The 24,654-nt window shown below is 37.5% G+C and overlaps 1 protein-coding gene and 1 pseudogene across 1 annotated transcript in view; one reads left to right on the top strand and one right to left on the bottom strand.

Annotated features, from left to right (window-relative positions):
• Positions 1 to 24,654, bottom strand: part of LOC110056909 (WD repeat-containing protein 1-B-like) — a 48,162-nt gene that overhangs the window by 14,041 nt on the left and 9,467 nt on the right. Inside the window, exons 4-6 of the mRNA XM_020763464.2 lie at positions 15,752 to 15,899; positions 2,317 to 2,497; positions 660 to 737 (exon numbers count right to left, since the gene is read on the bottom strand). Of these exons, the coding sequence (XP_020619123.2) occupies positions 660 to 737; positions 2,317 to 2,497; positions 15,752 to 15,899 (407 nt within the window). The remainder of the gene's footprint in view (positions 1 to 659; positions 738 to 2,316; positions 2,498 to 15,751; positions 15,900 to 24,654) is intronic.
• Positions 4,336 to 5,475, top strand: LOC149117930 (uncharacterized; annotated as a pseudogene).

The raw sequence follows: 24,654 nt of genomic DNA, 5'->3' as shown, positions 1-24,654 counted from the left end.
TACAAGAAACGTCAACACACAAAATGAAGGATACCAGCCTGGCCTGTCAATGAGCGTGAAATATTTAAAAGCACCACAAGTCTTTTTAATCTCAATTTATGCATGTTTGATTATTGTTCCTATGGAGAAACACAAAAGTGTTTTTCTTCCTTAGAGAACTAGTAAAATAAGCGTAAAATAGCTCAGGAAAAAATTGCACGATACATAATTTACATGTACAATGGAACCCCATTAAACTGGTCAGCAACATGTAGCCGTAATAATGGTGGCCATATTAATGGGGTGAATGTAAGGCAGGGTTCCAGTGTACATGTATTGCATTGCCAGGCAAGAAAAAGTCGCAAATTGTTGTTTTTTATTGCCTATTAGAAAGCCTGCGTATGGAATATATACTGTGAAGTACTCCCTATCATTTTTGATGTTAACAATATACATTGTACTTCTTGCATTGGTGATCTACAGAACAGTACAGTGAGTGTGTGGGTTATAAGGCTCCCAAACAGAAAATAAACAATTAAAGTGGCTTCCAGCTAAGGAAGATCTAAAGGTGGTGAGCAAGATAAAGCATAGTACATATTTACATAATATCATCTTAGTGTAATGTAAGGATTTTTGAGTAATTACTTACAAATTGCTAAAATAAAGGGAAAAATTTCTACCTGTCCATCTGCACCACCTGACACAAAATGTTCACCATCTGGGGAGTACTTCACACAATTCACAAAGTTGGTATGGCCCTGCCAAACAAGAAAAGGAATGGAATGATATAAAGTTCATTCTTTTACTGCTCAAAATATTTTTATATTAGCAAACCTCTCTCCTAAAAGCTAATTAAACTTAAACAATCTGAACATTTAGTACAGATGTTTGCAAGGATCAGATCTACCAAGATCTTTGAGCAAAATCTTTGAGCATCTTCATAGATATCTTTAAAGATCCTTACAGATCCTGACAAGAATACAAAATATCTGTTAAGGACCCTGGCAAGAATTTTTAAAGATCTGGTAAAGATCCTAGATAGGATCTTCAAAGATCGTTAATCTCTGAAGCTCCTTATAATTGAAGGCTTTTTCTTGCAAAAAGGGCGTATAGAGCAGTTTGGGCCAATTTTTATTTTTTGCAGGATCGAGCTAATAATTGGCAGACTGACTTGTTGTGAAGTTTATATGAAATAAATCATATATGAACTGCGGTTGTAGATGAAAGTGAAGAATGATCATCGCAGTAAATTCTCCAATTTAAGCAATTGGAAAGAGGAAGCCTGAAAAAAAAATCAGGGCTTCAACGGGATTCGAACCCGTGACCTCTGCGATACCGGTGCGATGCTCTACCAACTGAGCTTCATAGCTCAGTTGGTAGAGCATCGCACCGGTATCGCAGAGGTCACGGGTTCGAATCCCGTTGAAGCCCTGATTTTTTTTTCAGGCTTCTTCTTTCCAATTGCTTAAATTGGAAAATTTACTGCGATGATCATTCTTCACTTTCAGACTGACTTGCTTTGACATGAAAAGCATTGTTGCATAATTGTTTTTGTTGATTTGCGCTTTGTTTTTGAGAAATAACGTGTGCAAAAAAACTTAGTTTTCCGAGTGGCATCTTTTGGAGCGAATCCTTTGAAGGTGGATTTTGACGCGGCATGAACTTATACACTTACTTTTAGCAGCTTCAACAGCACGATTTTTTTAAAAATAGATGTTTTGATTTCTGAAAGAAGTAGAGAAATAGACTGGAAAAAAAAAGCAACCAGCCTCATATCAAACCAGTGTCACGACAAAACAAACTCGAATCCGGCCCGTTCAGCGCCTTATTCGCTTGCGCTAACGAAGCGACAGTAAGAGAATTGCGTTATTATATGCATAATAAAACTAACGGCAAATACCACGCTTCGGTGACTTCATCGTTCAGCAAAACAAAGGTTTCTTTTGTTTTTCACTCAACGAAAGATCTCCAAGAGATACCCTTGGAAAACTGAATTTTTTGCATTTGCTATTTCTCAAAAATGAAGTGCAAAGGAACAAAAGCAATTAAACAAAATTAGCCAGAAATTAGCTTGATCTTGCAAAAAATAAAAATCGGCCCAAAATGTTATATATGCCCTTTTTGCACGAAAGCCTTCAATTAGCTTGAAGATCTTCAAAATATTTTCACCAAGGATGTAAAGTGTAACTCGTGAAACCAAATACAGTCAAACCTCTACAGTACACCAAATGGTCACAGCTGGGTGTCCATAATATGGAGGTGTCTGTATAATGTGGTATCCATAAGAAGAGGTTTGACTGTTTATTGCAATATGATGTATTATTATTTTGAACCAACCTTGGAAAAATGATGAAACTTGAAAGGTGGTCCTTCAAAGAAGCCAACTTCTTTATCTTCACTGGCAGTGCAGATGCGGAATGGTCGAGTGGGCTTGTAGTCCACTGCATTTATACTTTTATTATGGCCATCAATACTACCCACTGAAGATCCACTATCCCATAAAAATACACTACCAAACCTATGTACAGGTAAGAAGAAAATTAAGTCACTTACACTGTAGGTACACATGGAGTAAGCAGAGAATGCCAAATGAAACAAATGAATTGTATTTATTATGAATTCTCATTTCACACAGATCTGACACCTTTGTTCGCTTCACACAGGGAGCATCATTTCGTAAGCTTTGTTGTAAAAATATCCTTGTACAACATGTACACATTTTCTAATTATTGAAAGAAGTCGACCAGCTGACAGTCAGAGGAAGGACTGTGAATTGGAAATCACGTCCTCCCTCATATTTCATGATCACATCACCAAAGAAAAGAATTATACAGCATTGTGCAAAAGTAATGCCAATGAATTTCGATGAGATAACTGCAGTGGCTTTTCGGGATTTTTGGAGGAATTTTCGTGCATCCATACAAATTTTTCAATGATAATTTGATATGTTTGATACAGTAAACTATCAAGTGATAATTCACTGTAACCAAAAATTGCTACAATATTTTGGACCAAACTTTCTTTCTGTTTGTCATGATCAATGGGCTGAAAACAATGTTTGAGTGAAATATTACATGTTACATCAGGCAGGTACAAAAGTCGCACTGGATCAACTCGGATTGCTAGTTTGCGTCGGATCAACTCGGATCAAGTCGGACTGTAACAAAATACTAATTAAGACATAGAGAAGATAGTTTTGCTCACCTGGAGGTGTAATTCACACAAATATACGTCAAATCTGTTCATGTTCGATCAAGCGCCATTCAAAATAAAAACACCATGTTCCTAGTACCAGATTCTCATGGATGAGTTCTGATACCCAGGCCCTCTCAGCAATCACCACAAGGTTTTTCTTGACTCTGTGTGAATATGGATTATTTGCAGACTAGAAATGTCCCTGATTTCTGGTGATGGATGAATTCACAACCATTACAACGTATGGAGATAACTAACTGGTTGATAAAAGTCGTATTATGCATGTAAATGTGATCAAGAATTTGATCATAATTATAGTGGCACTAGGTCACACAATTTTAGGCAATTTCAGCACTGATCAAATGATCATTTGATTAACTAAAATATCACTATAACGGTTCAAAACTATAGAGGAACTCAAACAAAACACAGGAAAGCCAAGAAAGGACATGGATGGACAAAACTGGAGAGGATTAAATTGGTTTGCATTTGGGAAAATTTGAAAAATGACGGCCCAACTTTTTTGCTAATTTATCTCAGTTTATATCAAAAAAATGTCATTTACACAGCTGGAAAATCATTCTCATTCGTTATGTGGCCCTGATTTTGCAAATGAAAAACTCTTGCTCTGCCAATTCTGCCAATTTGATGTTTAGAACTTGTAATTGACAAAATTAAACAAAATTACCGAAAATAGCGAGACCTGACCACTTCAAGAGTTGGAGACACTGATTGGCAGGAAGAGCCTGGTGCTAGAAAAACAAACAAACCTGTCAGCTTTTGAATGGTGCTCGACCAGCAACAAACAGATTTGATGTATAGTTGTGTGAATTACACCTCCAGGTGAGCAAAACTATCTTTTCTATACACACATATAATGAGGGTTCTGTTACTTTTTGTCATTGGGGTTTTTTCCATTTTTACTGGGTTTATGTGCTACTTATCGTTAGCCGTCTTGCATGCTTTGCTGGCTGACGATAAGTGGCACATAAGCATGGTAAATATGAAAAAACCCGATGACAAAAAGCAACAGAAACCTCATTATATATGTGTGCGGCACATGCAATGAGATGCAAACTCAGGCAGGCATATGCATTGCCACCCGAACAGTAACAGAATTATTTTCTATTATAGAAAAAATGTTACCTTGGTATAACAACCATGGCTCCTGCAAGACTTTTATCAGACATGTTGGAATTGTTCTATGGATTGGTTTCACAAGAGGAAAATCAAAGGCAAAGGAGGCCTATTGCACCTGAGAGGGATGCATGAGAGAAATACATCTATTTTGATTTAGTTAGAAATAATTTCAATGGATGGCTTCGTGCGTGGAGAATGAACATTCCAGAAGGTTATCCATACAAAGGTGATCTTCTGCAATTTGCGCGAAAAACAAAAAGAATGTTGACTAATTTGATTGAAAATGAAATAGCAAGCTTGGAGTGTTAAAACACAGTTTGGACTTGTTAAGTTTTCAATAATCAGAGATATAAATGAACAACAATACATCGAGCATTATTTCTTTCAGAGGAATCCTGCAATTTTTAACATAAACAATGAAGCAATGATAAACAACGAATTTAATGACTTCATTGATGAAGTGAAAGGTGAACTGGAAACAGTCTCAAAGAGGGTCTGGATGGGTTATAGAAGGTATTATAACAACGTTGTTAACGTAGCTCAATACAAACCATTTCATGGAGGAAGCTACATGCTACTGCCAAAAAAGCTACAAAATAAGAAAGAAATCCTTACCATACAAAACAGAGAGAACCAGTGTCTGAGATGGTCACTCCGTGCTCATCTATTTCCAGCACCAAGAGGTAAAAATCCGATCAGACCCAGTAGTTATCCAACAGAAGACAGCCTGAATTTCACAGGAATAAATTTCCCAACACCAGTTTCACAGATTGATAAACTTGAGATGCAAAACCCAAATCTGGCCATAAATGTATTTGGTTGGGAGAAAGACCATGCTATTGTTCACAGAATCAGCGAAAAGGGCAGCAATGTTGAAAGAATAAACTTGATGATTATCCAGGAAGGCGAGAACACACACTACACTATGTGAAAAGGTTCACAGCACTCTTGTATGATCAAAGCAAGAATTCTAATAGTAAAAATTTCTCTGAACGTTGTTTGCATGGCTACACAACAAAAGATCTACTTGAAAGACACACACCCGAATGCAAAGGGTTGCTGAAAAGGCCAACAAGAACAGAGCTGCCAAAAGAGAGGGAAAACGGCGTCTTTCACAAACTACCACAAGCAGATGAAAGTGCCTTTTGTGGTATATGCTGACTTTGAGTGTTTGTTAAGAAAGATCCAAGGCTGCGAACCGCGAAAAAGAAGTAAGCTTCACCGTGAGAACAGAGATGCACGAGGCATGCGGGTTTTCTTGTATAATCGTAAGAAGCGATGGTGAAGTATTCAGCCCCGTTACATACAGAGGAAAGGAAGCCGTACGTATGTTTTTGTATTGTATTATTCAAGAAGAATCGCTTAGAGCGATAATGGCAGATAAAAAGCTGATATAGATGACCCGCGAAGATTGGGAAAAACACAGAAGTGCAATCGACCGCTACATTTGCAACAAAAGTCTGGTCAAGGATCTGTTCTTGGACTCAATATCTGTGCATAACCATGATATAGGCATGTATTGCAGCCAAAGCCTCATAAAATGCTACTACGATGCCCCGTGAAAAATAAAGTTCATTGGCCTACAAAGTGTAGGGGAAAATGAAATGCATCCCAAACAATATGGAAAAATATATTTCATTCTCACTGGGAAATCTTAGATTCATCGATAGAGTGAATTTCTTTCTGGATTCTCTTGTAAAAGACAGTGACCCCCAGTCATTCAAAATCACACAGAAAACGTACAAAGACGAAGAAAAAAGAATGCTGCTCACGAAGAAGGGGATATATCTGTACGAATACATGGATTGTTTTAAAAGGTTCAGCGAGGAAAAGCTGCCAGCAAAAGAGGCGTTTAACTCAAAGCTGAATTTGTATTTTATTTATTCAGGACGCAAACACTTACAGTACAATAAAACATGGAGTAAAGGAAATTCCAGGCAAAAAGAAAACTACAGCACTTTGAGGACTACAATCCATAAAAAAATAAATTAATGCAAGGTGCTACTGATTAGAAATTTGAAAACCATTACAATGTTGACACAAAGTAAGTAAACTAATTTGTCCTATTGAGACGTTGGTGGTGGCAAAATTTCTGGAACAAAATCTTTTCATATAAGGCATTTCCATTTCTCATTAAAGAGCTTGGCAGTTTTGTTTTTTATTGCTATGTACCTTTCAATCATTATGCTTTCTGAAAGTTGTATCTTAAACAGCAAGAAGAGTAAAGATTGTTCATTTAGGTTACATTTATAAATGAAGTATTTTGCCACCAACAAAGCCAAGCTTAGGGGTTGATGGTGCTTGAGTGGGTTTGTAGGTCTGTATAAAACTGTTGAGTCTGGTAACTGAGTGTTTTCACTTGTGACTTGCGACCACCACTCAAAAAAATTCATTCCAAAATAAAGCTACATGGGAGCACTTTAAAAACATATGCTGGATTGTATGCTGTTCACGTTTACATAGATAGCATATATCATCAGCTATTATGTTTGCTCCTTTAAGTTTGTCTTTAGTGTAGATGATATTGTGGTTTATCTTGAACTGAAACATTATTAACTTTGTATTTTCCGTAACAGAAAAAGGCCATTTAATATATAATTTTTGGATTTCAGAAAGCTCCACTCCGTAACTAATAATTCTGTTTTCATTGGTAGATGGTTGAAATTTGTTCTCAACCATTATTTTGTCCAGAGCAGTGTTGGAAAGATTTTCTTCATTGTCATACCAGTTCTGTTTCCGTGTTTGCCTCTGTCTACCAGTAGGCAAAATTTTCCATTTATTTTTAATTGCACTGAGAAGGCCATAGTAAACAGTGAAACTAGATTTAACTTTGAAAAGGTTAACAAATTCTTGATACGTCAGGAATTTTCCCCTATTAGGGTTTAAAAGGTGTTTAACTTTTGTAACACTTGCTTTGTGCCATGACTCATAAAATATTGGCTTAGTTGTGATTTTTATTTCATGATTGTTCCATATTATGGCATCGTATGGATCTGTTTTTTCCTGATCATTTCAGTTTTGATTTTTTTTATCATTTCCCAACAATTTAGAATTTCTGAATAGAAACGAGGAATGTTGTTTAAATTGAGTTCTTTGGTTTTATTAGTGCATGATAATAAGAACTTAAAACCGCCTAGGTGTGGAGTCATGTAATTTGGGATGATTTTCCACGGTGCGTTCACCTCTGTATTAAAACTTCTCACCCATGAAGCTTTCAAGGCTTTATTCATCGACTCAAACTCACTCACTCCAATTAATGCCTGGCTCCTGATTTTGGTGGTGGTTGTCTTTATTGTTCAAAAATACCTCAAAAAGCAGCGTTAATGTAGCGCCGAGAACAGCAAAGCCACGACTCCTACCATTCCAACAGTGATGGCGAATTTGTTTATTTCATGTCGTGGTATAGCAGGCTCTATTTTTTGCTCTTTATCTGAAGCCACGGTCGTAGGCTCTTTTGGTGGTTTCTGGGTTTCGGCTTTGTGAATCGGGTTGGAAGGGCGGCTGTTTGGAGGGTTAATTTTTGATGGCCCTCCTTTTTTTGTGTCTAGATTCACCTTATAGTTGACCCCGAGTTTCATACCAGGAATCGCTTGTTTGAGCTTGTTGTTATAACCAACGACGCTTTCTGTGTTGATGATCATGCTCACGGACATTAGCCACACCTTGGGGCACACAGCAAGATTGAGTCTGACTTTTGCTTCATAAACCGCCAGCTGATATCTTTGCATGATCTGAGTGAGGTTGGGCATCATTATCATGTTTTCCATCAAAACTAGAAACTCGCTCTGGGCCTCTTTCGCTCTGCCTCCTTCTCCAAGAATACTGCTTCTTACATTTGTTTGTGTGCCCAAGATGCAGTGAACATACACTTCAACTGACTGATTTATGTGCCAAAGGCCCATCTGCGTCAAACTGGTTGCTGTTTTTGGAGCGAAACAGTCATACTAAGTGGACACGATGGTGTCAGCCTCTATGAAACAAATCAGGTTTCCTTTAGAGGCTTGTCCTCCTTCATCACTGAATTTATTGAACCCTGGATAAGAGGTTCCCGTTTTCATTGTGCCATGCCCTGACACGCCGATGCATATGCTTCCAAGACTGTGGCTTTTCCCCTGTGTGAAGCAAAAATTGCTCAATGGAATTATTCTGAACTCATCACAGATTCTGTTGTGTGAAGCTTCATCATAAGGGTTATTGTGTTGATTGAACGGGGGATGCCCCGGCAAAGCGCTTATGTTCTGAATACCCCCATCTGGAACAAAATTTACCTGACCGTGATATACACATGAAATTTATAGAAAGCTCTTATTTGCTGGGGCAGAGTTAGCCAGCTGTCAAAGATTTAGCGAGAAATTCCACAACTTTGTGTGGCACAGAAAACAGCAAAGTTGAGTTGTTGAGGCCAATATTGTATGTGTGGACCTCCTAGCCACCATTTTGATTCTGCCCCAGAGGTGTGTTTGAGTCTGGTTTTTTTGGAATATGTTGCGGAATTTTGTCACGAAGTAGCTGGCGGGCGTAACGTAGATGTTCATCTGGCCGCTGAAGATTTTCTTAAGGCCTGGCGCCGCTTCTGTGAAATCTACAGGTGGGATTGACAATGCTGTTTTTGTTTTCATGGAGAACAATTGATCAGGAAAGCCTGCCACACCCACCACACCGAGAGCCGTTTTGAGCTGTTCACTCCAAAAATTTTTCTCGAAACCAAAAACACTCTGCAATGAAGTAGGGCTGTCTATGAAAAATATTTCTGCACTGGCGTTATGTTTTTCGTCAACTTCAACTTGAGCAACAAACTTGCTTTTATCTGCATTCGGAAACTTTTTTTGTGAACACCGCCCACGTGCTATCCTCTGCTGCGGTATCTTTGGTTTTTGCCTCTGGCGTTTCCAGCCATTTTTTTAAATTTTCTTGTATGAGTACATTTTGAACAGATTATATTTGTACAATATAAAATGGTTGTCCTTACAATTGTCACGCAAAAGAACGGGGAAACTGTCTACTTTGACGAGCCAATCCCAAAAGTACATTTCATGAAACTTATCTCTTGTTGCCTTGCCAATTCATGGAATAACCTAAAAAAAAGCGGGGCAAATCTCTTTCAAAGAGTCTGGTGAAATGCTTGCCTCTATACCTCAGGGGCATTATACTGTCGAGAGCCTCATAAAAGAACTAACAATAAGTTTGAAAGAAAATAATAACGAAGCAAAATTAGAATTAGAAACTAATAAACCCCATTCCGTTCTAAAAATAACAAGGGGCAATCCAAACTTGCAAAAACAAAATAACTTTAGTTAGCTGTGCTTTGGCCAGTTTGATGGGCACCAATATAATATTAGGTGTGTTAACTTATGTCAAAAAGCTAAACAGCCCATCCACTTACTTTATTCACTGCGATCTGATTGACAAAACCAAAAACCTTTTGAAAGGGAAAAAATCTGATGTTTTGGCTAAATTTAAAATGAAAGGCTTTCCTTATGAAAAAGTAAGCTATAACGCTTCCTGCAGCAGATATTGCGTGACTGTTTGATGGACCACTTTGTGAATAGCATCACACTCAGTGTCAAAGATCAAAATGGCGACCTCTTTGATTTCAATGGCTTGCCACTTGAATTTGAATGAGAAATAAATTAAATGCTTTTTATACAATGTCGTCTGCAAATGTTTTGCTGTCCGCTCCTCCTGAAGCTTTTGCCCCTCTACCCCCAAATGCAGCCCGACTTTCGGTTGCAGAAAATCAATGAGATTTCAATCACTCTGAACAACCAGGTTGCCCACTATTGGGTGGTTGCCAGAAAGTATGAACAAGCAAAAATGTCTGTTAACTGGGGCTCTTGTGGATGTAGTACTTTCGAGCACGAGCTTGGGCTCAGCTCTGTTCATTGTTGGCTTACTGGCCACAATTCCATTAGGTGGATTAGGCAGCAGTTTCCCTTTGTTTTCTTCTGGGCTGATACTCGGTGCCAAAAAACTTGATTCAAAGATTAAGAAGCTTCAAGAGATTGTTACCTCTTGCCATAGCGAAATGTGAAACAGTTGACTGGCTTCTTTCCAAAGCCTTGGCAGATAACCGGGTCTCTGACGCGGAGTTCCAGCTTATTATGACTGAATTTTCTCAGCATAATGTGCTGAAAGAAGCCGTGAGGGCTAAACTCAGACGACAGCCGTCTTGCCCTGACGTTGAAAAATTCAAAAAAGATATTTGCACCGAGATAGAAACAGAATGTCAAAAAACAAAATAAGCCCCGTCAGTTCGAATTAACATTTGAAAACACATGGTTTCATTTGCATATTATAAAAACATGATTGTCAGTGTTGACTTGATTGTGGTTCTTGTGAATGAATATTTCACGCCTGAGTGGCAGATAAACGTTTGTGATATTACTTGCGAGATGGTCGCTAGCCATGCTTGAAGCCAATTAAGACAGGCTTTTGCTTTGCTGGGAAAGCCCCGTCTTTTGTTTCAAATTTGCTCCTTTTTTGTTTCAATACATTCCTGAGTGCTAAACTTTTTATTTTCTGGCACTCAGGAATGCTGCAGGTGACTTATATTTTTCATTACTTTTACACCTTGCTGAAGTGAAGGTTAAAAAAGTATCTTACTGTGCTTGGTCCATGCTAGACTTATTTTTCAGTGAGAATGTTGGCAAGCTTGCATGGATTCATTCGCTTCACGGCTTAAACTACATCCGCTGGTAAAAATACTGAATTTATATTTTTATCTTGTTTTGGATCACCAAAACGCCACCATAGTACTCCTCTTTGATGGATTTTGCTAATTTTTGGTTTATTCTGGCTTTGATAAACTGGACCATTTCTTCTGCATCCCATGTTTGCATATACAGAGACAGCCCATTTCTTCAATAGAAAATATTTCTGTTACCGTTCGTTGCATAGCTTGCACTGCACACATTTATAATGAGGGTTCTGTTGCTTTTTGTCATCGGGGTTTTTTTCATTTTTACCAGGTTTATGTGCCACTTATCGTCAGCTGGTGAAGCATGCGAGACGGCTGACGATAAGTGGCACAAAAACCCCGATGACAAAAAGTAAAAGAACCCTCATTATAAATGTGTGTTCTACGTCTTAATTAGTATTCTGTTGCAGTCCGACTTGATCTGAGGTAGTCCGATTGATCCAACCCAGACTAGCGATCCAAGTTGATCCGGGTCACACTTTTGAATCTGCCTTATTAAATCTCCCTTAATTTGTGAAGACTGAGCATGAAAGCAGCTGAAATCTGCCAAACTATATCACAAGCATTTGCATTGACAACATTCTGGTTTTGAACACCATTAAAGAAATTTTAAAGATACGTTTCTGTTCATAGAAGACTTTGATAACCTTTGTCTGTGAAGTCTACTAGCAAAAGGCTGTATTGGATTATAAATGGAGGTGCCACTTTGAAAATGAGTGTTCCGAATGGAAAAAGCAAAGTTATCAAGCTTGACTTAACTGCAGCAACAGGACCAATATCTAATGCTGCTAACAGTAATTTATATAGGTGAACAACATAAAGATCGTGTTAATCAAGTGTTGTCCATCTGTTGAAGCTGCAAAAGTTTGAAACACCAAAACAATTCCTATAGAAGAGAACATTACCATAAAAAGCGATATGTTCAGTTAAACTAGCAAATATTTACATGTCAAAGACGAGAACATCCATTTTAAACTTGTCTGCAGTGTTCTGTAGTGCAGTTTTGTTTTATGTGTATTCAGGAAGACCTTTGATTCAGACCTTCTTAAGACCCACAGGATAATATCATTGCTTTTAAACCTTTATTGCCCCCTTTACCATCGCCTGATTCTTCGCGATGCTTATTCTTTACCATTTCAAATTCTTTAAAGGTGTGTTTTGGTTCTAAGTATGGAATTCTACCACCAAGTAGAAAACCATGACACACAAAGCTATGTTTGTTTTGGATGCTGGGATCGAAACATAACTTTCTACCACAGTTGTCCCTCCCCCAGAAAATGCAAATGCTTGGTTCCAGAAAAAATCCATACCCCCACCACAGAGGGAATTGAAAATTCCGGAGGGGTGGGGGTTCAAAGACCTAGGAAAATCCGGAGGGGAGAGGGGTGAGCAGTCAATTTAGTTTCCAGATGCCCTTCAATTCAATACAGAATCGAGTATCGATCTAGCTGTCCAAAAATCCTTTCTTACCTTCTAAGTAAGTCCTTCATATGAAAAAATAATGGCTTGAATATTTGTATTTGAATCACATTATATTTGAAATAATTTTTTTCTTCAAAAGGCACTTTGGAAGCTAACAAGTGCAAAGAACATGCAGTTGCATGGAAAGGGCCGCCATCCCTCGTTACCAGTCTTCATGAAGTCACCTTGTGGAACGAAAAGCACTGGGGACTAGCCTAGTTTGTTTTCGCATTGGTCTTTGAACCTGTCAAGTGGCAGTTGATTTCTTTGGTGAAAATTAGGTAGAAATGATGTTACGATTTCACAAACTAGAGAATTAACTTTTTCTTATTCTTGTTTATCTCTGTCCGTTTGTACGTAAATATTTTGTTGTAAAATTGGGTTTCATCGCGAGCGTGTTAGCGATCGTGTTCAAGATAAAAGTATAGTGTCAATTTCATCCACACTCATCTTATCATATTTACAAAGGGACTTAGTCATATTGAGGAAGGTAATTTGACAAGTTACCATTTTATCCAAGTATTTTCTTTGCATGTTTAACTCATTTAAAGTTTTACAAAAGGCACAACAAATGTGGTATCATTTGGTTATTTCATATCTCAACAAATGTTTAGAGGAGAATAATCTGCTATATTTCATTTAAAAGAGCATAAAAAATACCTTATAGTACAAAATGCCTCCATAGAAGCTAGTAGTATTTTTTTTAAAAAATTAAATGAATTAAATTTGTTGAAAAAAGGGGAAATCTTGGAAAAGCAAAAAAAAAAAAAACTATTTCCACTCTCCTGGGCAAATTTGATGTAGAAATACATCATTTTTCTTAATCTAAAACAGCTAAAATTTTTGCTTCCAATTTCAAGCTAACTGTTAAATTACATTTGTATTTACTTTAAATACCTTTAGAATTGTTGTCAGCCTCCAAAAACATATTCAGGATCTTCAATATCAATATCAGGATATTCAAATCGTTGAAATTATGGAGCTCCCTCATTCAACAAAAGGCTGTCATTGTGATTTGAAATGGCCTGATTTCGAAAATTCGTCATGTACCATAGGCCACATTGAGAGTTCCCAACTGAAATTTTGCAGATGATTGGCTTAGATACCAGTCATGCTTTCCCCAAAATTTCAGAGGAATAAAAAATAACACAAATTTTTATGAAATTTTTTTGCTATCGTACCTGTGGGAACAAAATTTAGAGGGGTGACCATATATGGATGAGTTAAATAAATTGCTGTATGCTTCCTTTGTGTGTATCTTCATATGTTATGATCGATTGGCTTAAGTGGAATTCCCTCCATGGGGGTATGGATATTTTCTCGAACTACACAATGCCCAAACACAATAACCGACAAAAAAGTCTCTGGGAAGTTGAAAGAGGCAATTAATACATCTTTAGTTAGTATTTTCCAAGGGCCATTTGCCTCTCCTACCCAGCAAGGGAGTTTATATGCTCCCTCATCCACCCCTACATGAAGTTAACACTCTAACAAAAAGTTAAGTAAACAGATTTCTGTTTTTAATATATTGCGTCCAAATTGCAAAATATATTGACATCTATTAATGCTGCCATTCAGTGCCTTGCAAAATTTTGTGCATTGGCTGGTGAAATAATGAATTTTCCTAGACTAAATGAAAATTCAACAAAATTTACTGTTTTGTTCTAGCAAATTATCTCATCATTCAATAAAACTGTAACATGGTTCAGAAATCAGTCTACAACTATCATTATCAACTAGTGAGACAATCTCAGATAGTGTAGAGCGCAACTGATAGCTCTGGCATGGTAGTCCCATAAGTACTCACCCATGCTCGGTTCACTTCAGGTTTTGTGTCTACCTTAGTAGTCTGCTAAGGCTTTTCCCCTTAGAAGTGTGTATATTTAAAGGTTGTACTATCATTCAGGGTCCAAAAATTACGTACAAATTACTACTGGTGTTTTGGGTTGATTTTCGTTCATTTTAAATTCAATAATACGTTGAAGCAGCAAATGTGACAATTTAGCTCTTCTCGCCAACTTTGTTTTCCTCGCAATATGAAACCCTTGTTTTCTCCAAAACACACAGAAGATGTGCTTGTTTTTTGGAGATAAATGAAAGAAAGTTAAATACCTGATGTGGTGATGAAGAAACGGAACAAACAATGTCGTTTTCCTAAAAATGCAAATTTTCTTATCACCGATGAACAAGAACTAATTTAATTATCAGATAGTCATGAAATACCACTTTCTTTTTCCGTTGTCACCTTTGTTGTTAACAATAAAACAATTCAAAATTAACAAACAATGATATTGATGGCTGAGCAGTGTTTCAACGAAAAGTATTGAAGATAACCAGCGCTACTTAACCAATATGAATGAGGCTCCTCAAAGACTGATTAAATTAATTTGCGTTCTCATTAGGTTCCAGGGAGTCTGCAGCAATATTTGAACACTTTCCCGGTTTCTTTTGTCAAAAATTTACAATTTGTGGAGTATTAAGGCCACTAACTTGGGAACTTTTTGGTCTCTCTTACAGACACAATTAAGGCAAGAAGTAAACAAGCCCCTAAGGAGAAGCAATACTTTTGAACCCTGACAAACATACTATTGTAGATTGAAAACAACAGATAATATTTGTTGAACCGACCTGTGTGTAATTCTAAAAGCTACGCAGCCAAAGCAACATTTCACTTTTGCAATAAAAAGGGACAATTGGTGCTACCTGAAAAATAACTGCCGTCCCTGGTCACATGACATGACATATAAAATACCGCCTGGAAAGATAGTGTATAACACTAATGATGCTAGAACGCATGCGTCTTACATGTTGAGTTCTACCATAAGGAAAACCACCCAACATTTGTGCACGATTCTGTATGCAATGTTTCCTCTACCTAATGTAGAAGCCACGAACACTAACTAATCTACGCATGTATTTAGAGCAAATTAGTTTTGTTCTAAAGGGAATGGTGCCACAAGGAGAGCAAGGGGTTACCTGAAACAAATATATAGCTTTGCGATGTTCACACCCAACTGATGGCAATGGAACATGTTCTACGTAGAGTAAACATGTACCTTTCCCACCCAACCCCCACCACTTCCTTGCCTCTAGACTAATTAATTAATTGAAATTAATTAATTAAACAAACATTAAAGTTTACACCTTAGCGCCATAACGGCTTAGTACTTTAGCTGCAGGCAGCCCCCAAAACCATCCCAATAGTGCACTCTGCACTAAAAATACTAATAACGACAACTGGTGTTTACCATCATTAATCGTTCTATGATGACATCTTACTTTTCTCTGCCCTCCCCACAAACAACTATTCTCTTGCTGTCAGGAGACCAGGCAATATCTTTAATGGCACCACTTAAAGGCTGGTATTCATACTTCAGTAAATGCTCTTTCTGTGTGGTATCCCAGATTCTTAGCTTTCCAGAAACATCTGAAACAGAAAAATCACTTGCAATGGAGCAAATGTATACATGTACATGTATGTCAATTAAAATAAATTATTAATAGATAATTAATACGTTTATTGAATTAATGATTATTGCATTAACCCATTGACTCCCGAATGATTTGCATGCGACCCACCCCTAAATTCCCCGGCGATTTTTGGACATTTCAGAGTGCGCACGAGCGCTAAAAATAAACCATATGCGCAGTAACCACACACACAAGATTAGGCTTCAAGACTTTGTTTATTTTAAGTTGAATAAATGAAGAGCCAAAATACTAAAAAATATCAACAAAAAGAAGTCAACTTGATGTTTAAAACTGATAAGAAAACAAGAAATTACATTATTTCTTTGCCGTGCGACAAAATGCCAGATGGAAGCCGAGAAAATTGAATATGCGAAAATGAGTTATTATCCACTTCAGAGAACAAATTGAAACCAAATACAACAGAATTTCCATTCCTGTACTATAACGGCTAACATTTGAGAAAACAACAGAAATTAAATGCGAAAGGCACATGTAAAAACCAGCTTGAAAGCAAGAAATCAACTAATTTCTTTGCTGCACGAAATATTACAGCGCTGCGAAAGGAAGAGTTGTATTAAAGTCAAAAAGAAGACAAAAATAAGCTAATTATTTTGAGATCAATCATATTTCAACTGTGCTAAATTAGAAGCCACTTAGTTCTTTTCTCGGCAGTTCTGTAATAGCTGAATAAGACTCGAAAAAATATATTTGAACGAAGTGAATAAACTAATCAAACAAATCGCAGAGGCTGCTGTAAATTAAATATGCAGAAATCCAGGTAGTGTGCAAAAATACTACTCACTTTTAAAACCTAAAATTCCCCTAAACAGGGCACTAAATGAAAGAAATGCGAAAGGAAGTTCAATGACAATAAATTTTCATTCAAGCTGAGGTGAAGAAACCTATTTAAAAGCAAAAAAGTGTTGAAAATTTCACAGACGTGCTTCGCTGCACGACTGCATGTTCAAATTAATTCTTCACGCTAAGGCGAAATCTCTGAGTTTCTCCCGACCACTTTTGCAGTCATTTTATCGGCTGTGGCTTTACCGATCATTCCAAAAGTTGAATTCAACTTGAAAGCGCACCGATCGTCATGTTTTCCCGGCAGTTGAAGGAAGGAAAAATTCTTCACCAGCAAGGTTTGAGGACTCTGTACTCCTTGATCTTCCATTCTGAGGCCACCTGAACATTAATTTGTATTTTTCTTTTCTATTTTAAATCCCAAAGTGATAATTTCTCCTTGTTAGGAATAAAAACAAGACCTCTGAAGTTTGTAGATTTGGTCCGCAGCGCGCCATGATAACCTGCAATTTATGAGCGCACGATTTTAAGGAGAAAAACCGTCTTTCTAGGACCCCTAAAGTCTTCTAAAAATATGTTCAGTAAGTCAATTCTGATTGGTTTATTTGTCCTCCAGAATAATAGAACAATAAGAGAACCAAAAAGTCTACAGGGAGGGTAGGAAAGGCTATTGTCCCCATGTGCTTCATTTTGGGCGGTTGCAGGTGACACAGGAAATTGGAGATGTTTTTCGCACGGGTGGTTAACGGCGGCACGGGGCTCAATGGGTTAAAAATAAATGTCATCAATGATGAATATCCTGTAGATCCAGCCAGTTTCCAGTAAAGAGACAGAGGATATTACATGGACTATAGGCCACATGGGGATATGAAATTTATCTTCAAGTGTTGAAAATATTTCATACGTGAGCACAACCAACAACTCAGATCAGAAATCTCTTTCAACAAGAGAGAAATTTTTGATTTTTAGCCATTTAAGACGTTGCTGTATTTGCAAAAGTGCTTATTTAATTATTTGTTCAGTGCAGATAATCATTGTCCCAGATAACCAAAGTAAGTTCCAGATGTTAACACTATTTTCCGGCCGCCATATTTTACCTATTTAGAACTGAAATCGACATTTTTGAGCTTATAGGTTGCGTGAAATTAACATTTTGCTGTTTTCTAGGTGAAATCAACATCCTTTCCGTCACACGTTACATGAAATCAACATTTTTCCCTGTTTAGATGTGAAATCAACATTTTTGAGCTTATAGGCTGCGTTAAATTAACATTTTTCTGTTTCCTAAGTGAAATCAACCTCCTTTCCGTCACGCGATAATGTGAAATCGACATTTTTACCTATTTAGACCCGAAATCAACATTTTTGAGCTTATATGTTGCGTGAAATTAACATTTTTCTGTTTCCTAAGTGAAATCAACATCCTTGCTGTCACGCGTTAACGTGAAATCAGCATTTTTACCTATTTAGACCTGAAATCTACATTTTTTGAGCTCATACGTAGCGTGAAATTAACATTTTGCTGTGTTCTAAGTAAAATCAACCTCCTTTCCGTCACGCGTTAATGTGAAATCAACATTTTTATCTATTTAGACCTGAAATCAACATTTTTGAGCTTATACGTTGCGTAAAATTAACATTTTGCTATTTTCTAAGTGAAATCAACAACCTTCCTGTCACGGGTTAATGTGAAATCAACATTTAAACCTTTTTTTGACCTAAAATCGACATTTTTGAGCTTTTACGTTGCGTGAAATTGACATTTTGCTGCTTTCTAAGAGAAATCAACATCCTTGCCGTTGCGCACTGACACGAGTCAAGATTTTAACCACTTTTGACCTGAAATCAACAAATTTGAGCTTATATAAGTTGCGTGAAATTGACATTTTGCTGTTTTCTAAGTGAAATGAAAGTCCTTGCGGTCACGATTTTTTGTTATAATAAATCGAGGCGAGACTTCGACTCACAACAAAGGCTTGGCTTGGCTATTATAACAAAGGATCGGCTCTTGTTATCATAACAAAGGCCTGGCTCCGTTTATTTGAAGGACTCGGCGGGAAAAGGCATCAGGTATTTTAATCAAAAGTGAACTTTGTCGAAAATGTTCCAAATTTCGCATGCAGTTTTGTTCAGGTACTGTATGTTAAGCAATGTCCCATAATTTTCGCGCGAAAGTTCGCTTCATTTTTGAGATATTGCATATGCAATAAACCACTCGGTTTTCCCAACCTGTGTGCCTTTTTTGCATATGTTATTTCTCGAGAATGAAGAGCAATGCAGCAAAAAAACCTTCAGAGCAATGTTTTTCAGGTGAAACGAAGCCCACATGCCAAAATTCAGCTAGTTTTGAGCACTTTCAAAAATGGCCGAAAAATCCAGGGGACGTTCTTGCACATGGCCTTTCAATTGTGATATTATAGACAATAAATAAAGAAGACAGATCTCCAAGTTTAAGATGTGTGCGTTGTCCCAAAGTTGAGATATTTGTCGTGATGTTCTGCGCAAAATTGTAGAGCCTTGTATGAAGCCACCATGTTGGAGGACCTCCTTAGTCCTCTAATAATTATGGTGGCTGGAAAATAGTGTAAACATCTGGAACTTACTTTGGCGATCTAGACAACTGATTATCTGAACTGAACCAAAAAACATTTCCAAAAGCACTTTTCCTAAATAAATACTTTAACTCCTAACATGGCTAAAAATCACGAGATAAGTGTATATTTTTCAACAAAGGCAACTTTAGCTTATGTCACACACCGAAATTCAAAATGCGTTGGTTTCCAAACGAAAGACGCTATTGAGCTGGAAGGTTGTAAACAGATATAAATTTAGTACCTTTTATGCCTGATGAAGATAAAACCTTTAGGGGCTCTTTAGTTTTGGATTTGAGAATTTGATGACGCCATGTGCGCACACTCTATAGACTAAGTGAAACACTTGCGTCTGCGGTACATAAATAAAACATTAATAATTTCGTCCCCACTAACTTATATACAAGTAGCTCAGTGTGATAAGTGCCAGCTTGCCATGCGAGACACCTGGAGTTCAAATCCCAATGGTGACTATTGATTGTTTCCCCTTTTCCTTTTCCATGTGCACATCGGACTGCGTGAACTGCAAGGGCAGAACCAGCGCATGCCCATGGGAAAAACTGGATGAAACCGTGCAGTATCATGCTGTGTCAAAAACGTTTTCAGCAACCTTCTGATGATTTTAATCTGCTCAGTGTGTTTTGATAAGGTTTCAAATAAAAATCTCTTTGGTTTTGTGGTCTAATACTGAACAATACAAGGGAATACTGAAGAAAACAAAGACAAACAAGAGCATGAAGATACAGTCATTGAAGAACGCATGATTCACCGGGTTTCGTCTTGGTCTCATTTTGTGCTTCGTTTGTTCCTGAGATGAATCCATAGGCAAACCTCATGCACTGCCTGTGCATCCACCCCATGAAACCCACGGCTGATGTACATACATGTATGATTGCAGTTAAAGAGGCTATTCAGCAAAAAGTTCATGTAGCGTGTAGGTTAGAATGACTGGGTTTTTCCTCCAGTCACATTTTTGTTCAATTTGTTTTTAGCTTAAATTAATGCTTCATATGTTGAATAATAAATTAGTCTATGAAGTATGCATCCTGAAGATAACAAAGGTGACAAACAATTTGACAAAACAGTGGTGACCCTCATTTACAATGATTATTTAACAAATACATGTATCCATTAGTGTAGGTTTATGTGTGAGAGGTCACAACTAACTAGTGGAGAAAATTGGACTTCATGCCATAAACAAAAGTGCACAAAAATTATTGAACTTTAATCTTTATCCAGGCCAGCTTTCATAATTCACACAAACTGGGAGTTGTGAGGAAAAGAAAAGTCCTGAATATTTCATGTGAAAGCAATTTTTTTTCAGAAATGTTAGCCATAAAACTAAAAGAAAATCTCCAAGAGTAAGAGACCGCATGGGAACATTTACCTTATTCTCACTAAATTTCATAATTTTCACGACTTTGGAAAAATCATGAAATTTAATACTCGCGAAAGACAGGACATGCGAAAATTAAAATCGTGAAATTTAATGCCTAAAATCTCGCTTGTGCAGTTGTCAAACAGAACATGACAAGAACAAAGTTTATCAGAGTGTAAATATACAGTACTGCTCAAAAGTAAGTTACCACCTCTCGTCTCGAGAGATGAGAGTCTTGTCTCGTGAGAACCACTGAAGCGTATATTTTGGAATAAATTACAAGCAGTTAGCTTGCGAGAAAACGATTAATTTCTCGTGACGCGGTGTAGTTTACCCCGTGAGAGCATCTGGTTTTGTGGGCTCTTGTTTTACACGCTGCTTCAAGGGAGCCAACTTTAACTTACAAGCGAAAAACTTAAATGAAAGTGATGAAAAATGAACATCAAAGAGGTTTGCCAAAACTCAAGTTCGGTGGTTGCTTTAATTATTTCATTGCAGCCTGTTGACTTTGCATAAATATGAACGACAGCTTTTAAGTGGAAACTTGCTTCGCAAGACCCAATACTATCATTGAAAATGAAGAAAGTGAATGGAAACATTGTTTTGTATTCTCAAATCAAGACATTGGTGAAAGTGCTTGAGTAATCGATGAGTAAAGTGTCAACAGTCTCCGGATTATTTTTACTTTGTACGTAGTGAATTTGCATAAGCGTGTGTGTCCTTTGAACTCACTTTTGAATTGTAAAACCGTTGTTTTCATATATAAAATTGAATGTAAACAATCTGAAAAATCGCAATATTAACCAACGGAAAGAGAACTTTGGTAAATCTGTACATGTTTCGTCTGACAGCAGGAAAGGAAGTGAATTTTTGATAATATAACAAATCGAAAATGTGACTTAATGCACGCGTCCCTTGCCAAAATAACAAACGCATGTGGCAGAAGCGGCAGGTATATTTTGCAGGTTGAAATTTAATAACAGGAAAACCGCTGGCACTTAAAAGAAATGTACAGGTGGTAGACTTACCATGACTGTTACACGACACTGTTTACAATCGCTCTGTAAGGTGGCTTCCACCTAAGTGCCAAACCAGCCAAAGCGATGGGAGGAGTATATTCCTATAATTTTAAGCCTGCAATGAATTATCGTTTTTGAAGAAACTTCTGAAGTATCATCTGAAATATCTGCAGAATTTGGTTTCTCCCCTGTGTGTACCAAAATGAAAGCACACTGAGCTTGTGCTAGTATATTCCATTGGTTAAAATCTTAAAACTTACATTATTTCATTTCTATATTTATTTGCTTCATTTATGATGGCAATCTTCTGTTGTTGAGGGAAGACCCGAGCCAAATCTGGAATTGATGGAAACATCAGTGGAGCAGCCATCCAGATGGCTTTGAAGAGATTTCACTGGTCTCATGTGATCAGCGTGTCGATCGATAAGTACTTATACCGGAGCGATTGTGTTTTCACTATGTGAAAGACGTGAACTACTTTATGTAAGAACCTCTGACGAGTATACAGGTTATAAATTATTTTTAGTGCCAGCGGTTTTCCAGTTATAATTGAGTTTCAACGTGCAACCTGCAACCTGGAAAATATACCTGCTGTAGCAGAAGTGTCCAAAGAATTGGAAAGTGAAATGGGATGCAGAAGACGTCAGTTTGAATACTGAAAGTTATGTTGATCTTAATTTCCTTGTTAAACGGCCTTACCAAGAAAGTCAAAGTCTGTTGAGCGATTGATAGAAAGATTGTGATCTTTTGGTCAAATTAGTCATATTGATGTTGACTTTGCCTACATGTACATTGATCGATAAAAGGCTTTTGGAGAACCCTACAAACAAAGAGAAGCGTTTCAAAAATGAAATGGCTTTAAAGGAGTTTTTAATAGCAAATGCTGCAAGATAAGCTGTGTCACGGAACTCGCTTAGCTGCAAAGTTAGTAACGCACGTCGATCAGCGATCGAAACACAGTTATGAAAATTGTGAACCGCTCGAAGGCCAAGAAAAGTCCTGAAGGGTCCGTGTTTGCTTCTAAACATGACACTATTAACCTTTCTTTCATGTATACAGCACCTTTCCACTGAAGTGAAGTAAATGACTTCATTAATCGCGGTGTTTGCTTGGCGAAAGAAGCCGCTGGGATCGATCAGCAAAAGAAACAATTTCAGCGTACAGGTCTAGACACAGTGGAAGTCATGAATGATATGTTTTCGATTGAAAACTGAAAAATTTGCAGCAAATACATTCACAGATACCATTCTCAAGCCATGTGGGTTGAAAATTTCTGGAGTTACATCTTTTATGAACATAGTAAACATTGGAAATCCGGCGCAGGTGCTCACAAGCAAAGCTTCGTCAGATCGCGCAAAGTTTTGCTGTGTTGTTGCTGCATTGTTTGCTTTACAATAGGCTATTAAAATCTTGTGAGAAGTTCAGGCAGCCGTACTTACAGTTTTTTAAAGTTCTCATGAGATGAGACTCGTCTTGCGAGATGAAAGTCTCATCTCGCAAGACGAGAATCTTGTCTCATGAGAAGATGGTAACTTACTTTTGAGCGGTACTGTACATGTAGATGTACCTATTGTGGAATACTGTACCTTATGCTTTGTCATGTTTGCAATCGTTTACAATGATGATCAATGATTTTTTCCAAGACCCCCCACACCTCTGGAAATTCCAATAAAACTTCACACATTTCTTTAAATTTTTTGATCTTACAGAACCCCCTCAACCCCCCAAGAAATTTCAATCCCTTCTGTGGGGGAGTATGGATATTTTCTGGACCTGTACAATTTACCTTTGTGGAGGTCTGTTTTAGTGCTTAAAAGTTGCAGATTTGTTTTTTCTTTGAATGCTCGGCCTTAGATTTGTCAAATTTTGTGCTTTCAAACTCGCTGCCTGTGGCCATGTTTTTCAGCACAAAGTTCGCTGGGAGATTATGACGTCAGTGCATTGTCAGACTTTCAACATGGCGGGCTGATGGCGGGTTTTTTGACCTACGTTGGGAGCATTAAAGCGTGTACAGTTTAAAGTTACAGATAAATAGGGTAGTATTTCTAATATAACACTATTTATAGCCTACCAGTATTGCGAAGACTTGAAATGCCACATTGTTGTGCATATGGCTGTAACAACGAGTCTAAGAAACAAACTGACACAGCTGGAAAAGGCGAAAACAAAGTCACGTTCCATCAGGTTCCGGAAACAGTTCAGGGGGAATTAAGAAAGAAGACGCTAATTGCAATTGGCTGGCCCAAAGAAAATTTACCAAAGTGTCCATATTTGTGTTCTCATCATTATGATCCAAGATGTTTCGATGAAAGTGTGGACCTGCGGAATAAGTTGTTGGGAGGGGCAAAATGGAAGTTGAAAGATGACACAGTTCCTATGACGTTTGCACACAAACCTGCACCGAAAGTGCGTGCCTCCAGTGTGGTGAGAGCGACCAAATGGAAGCATCAAGCGGTGAGAAGAACAGTTACTTTGCTTTGTTTGAACTGAACAAGTTCTTTTATCATGTAATTTATTAAAAGCTGAAATAAAAATATTCCATTAATGCATTATCTTGTTGTCTGTTTATTTCCTGCCTTTAACTTTCACTTAGCATTACAGCGTATGTATTTTTCTTTTGTTACCTCGCATCTATTATGAATGCTCATCTCAGTCCTCTCAAATAAGTACAGCACCAAGTTTAAATGAATATGAGGAATGCTTCAATACTTCTGCTGGTCTATGAAGATAATCTCAGGGAACTATTAAAATTGTGCCCAAAATCTGGTTCCCCAGTGATCAATGAGGAAATTGAGGAGAGACAAAATGAAGGGTTGCAATATTCTGTCGGCATAATTTGTTTAAATGGTTGTAACTTTACCTGGTAAACACAACCTTGTATTCCTGGAGATTTTTCAGTGGCATACACGTTTCAAAATTTCA

Source organism: Orbicella faveolata, unplaced genomic scaffold (genome assembly GCF_042242905.1).
Source record: "Orbicella faveolata isolate gen_17 unplaced genomic scaffold, um_ofav_v1 contig_1, whole genome shotgun sequence".
Lineage (NCBI taxonomy): Eukaryota > Metazoa > Cnidaria > Anthozoa > Scleractinia > Merulinidae > Orbicella > Orbicella faveolata.
The sequence above is the reverse complement of the archived record's forward strand: the minus strand, read 5'-3'. Positions and strand labels throughout refer to the sequence as shown.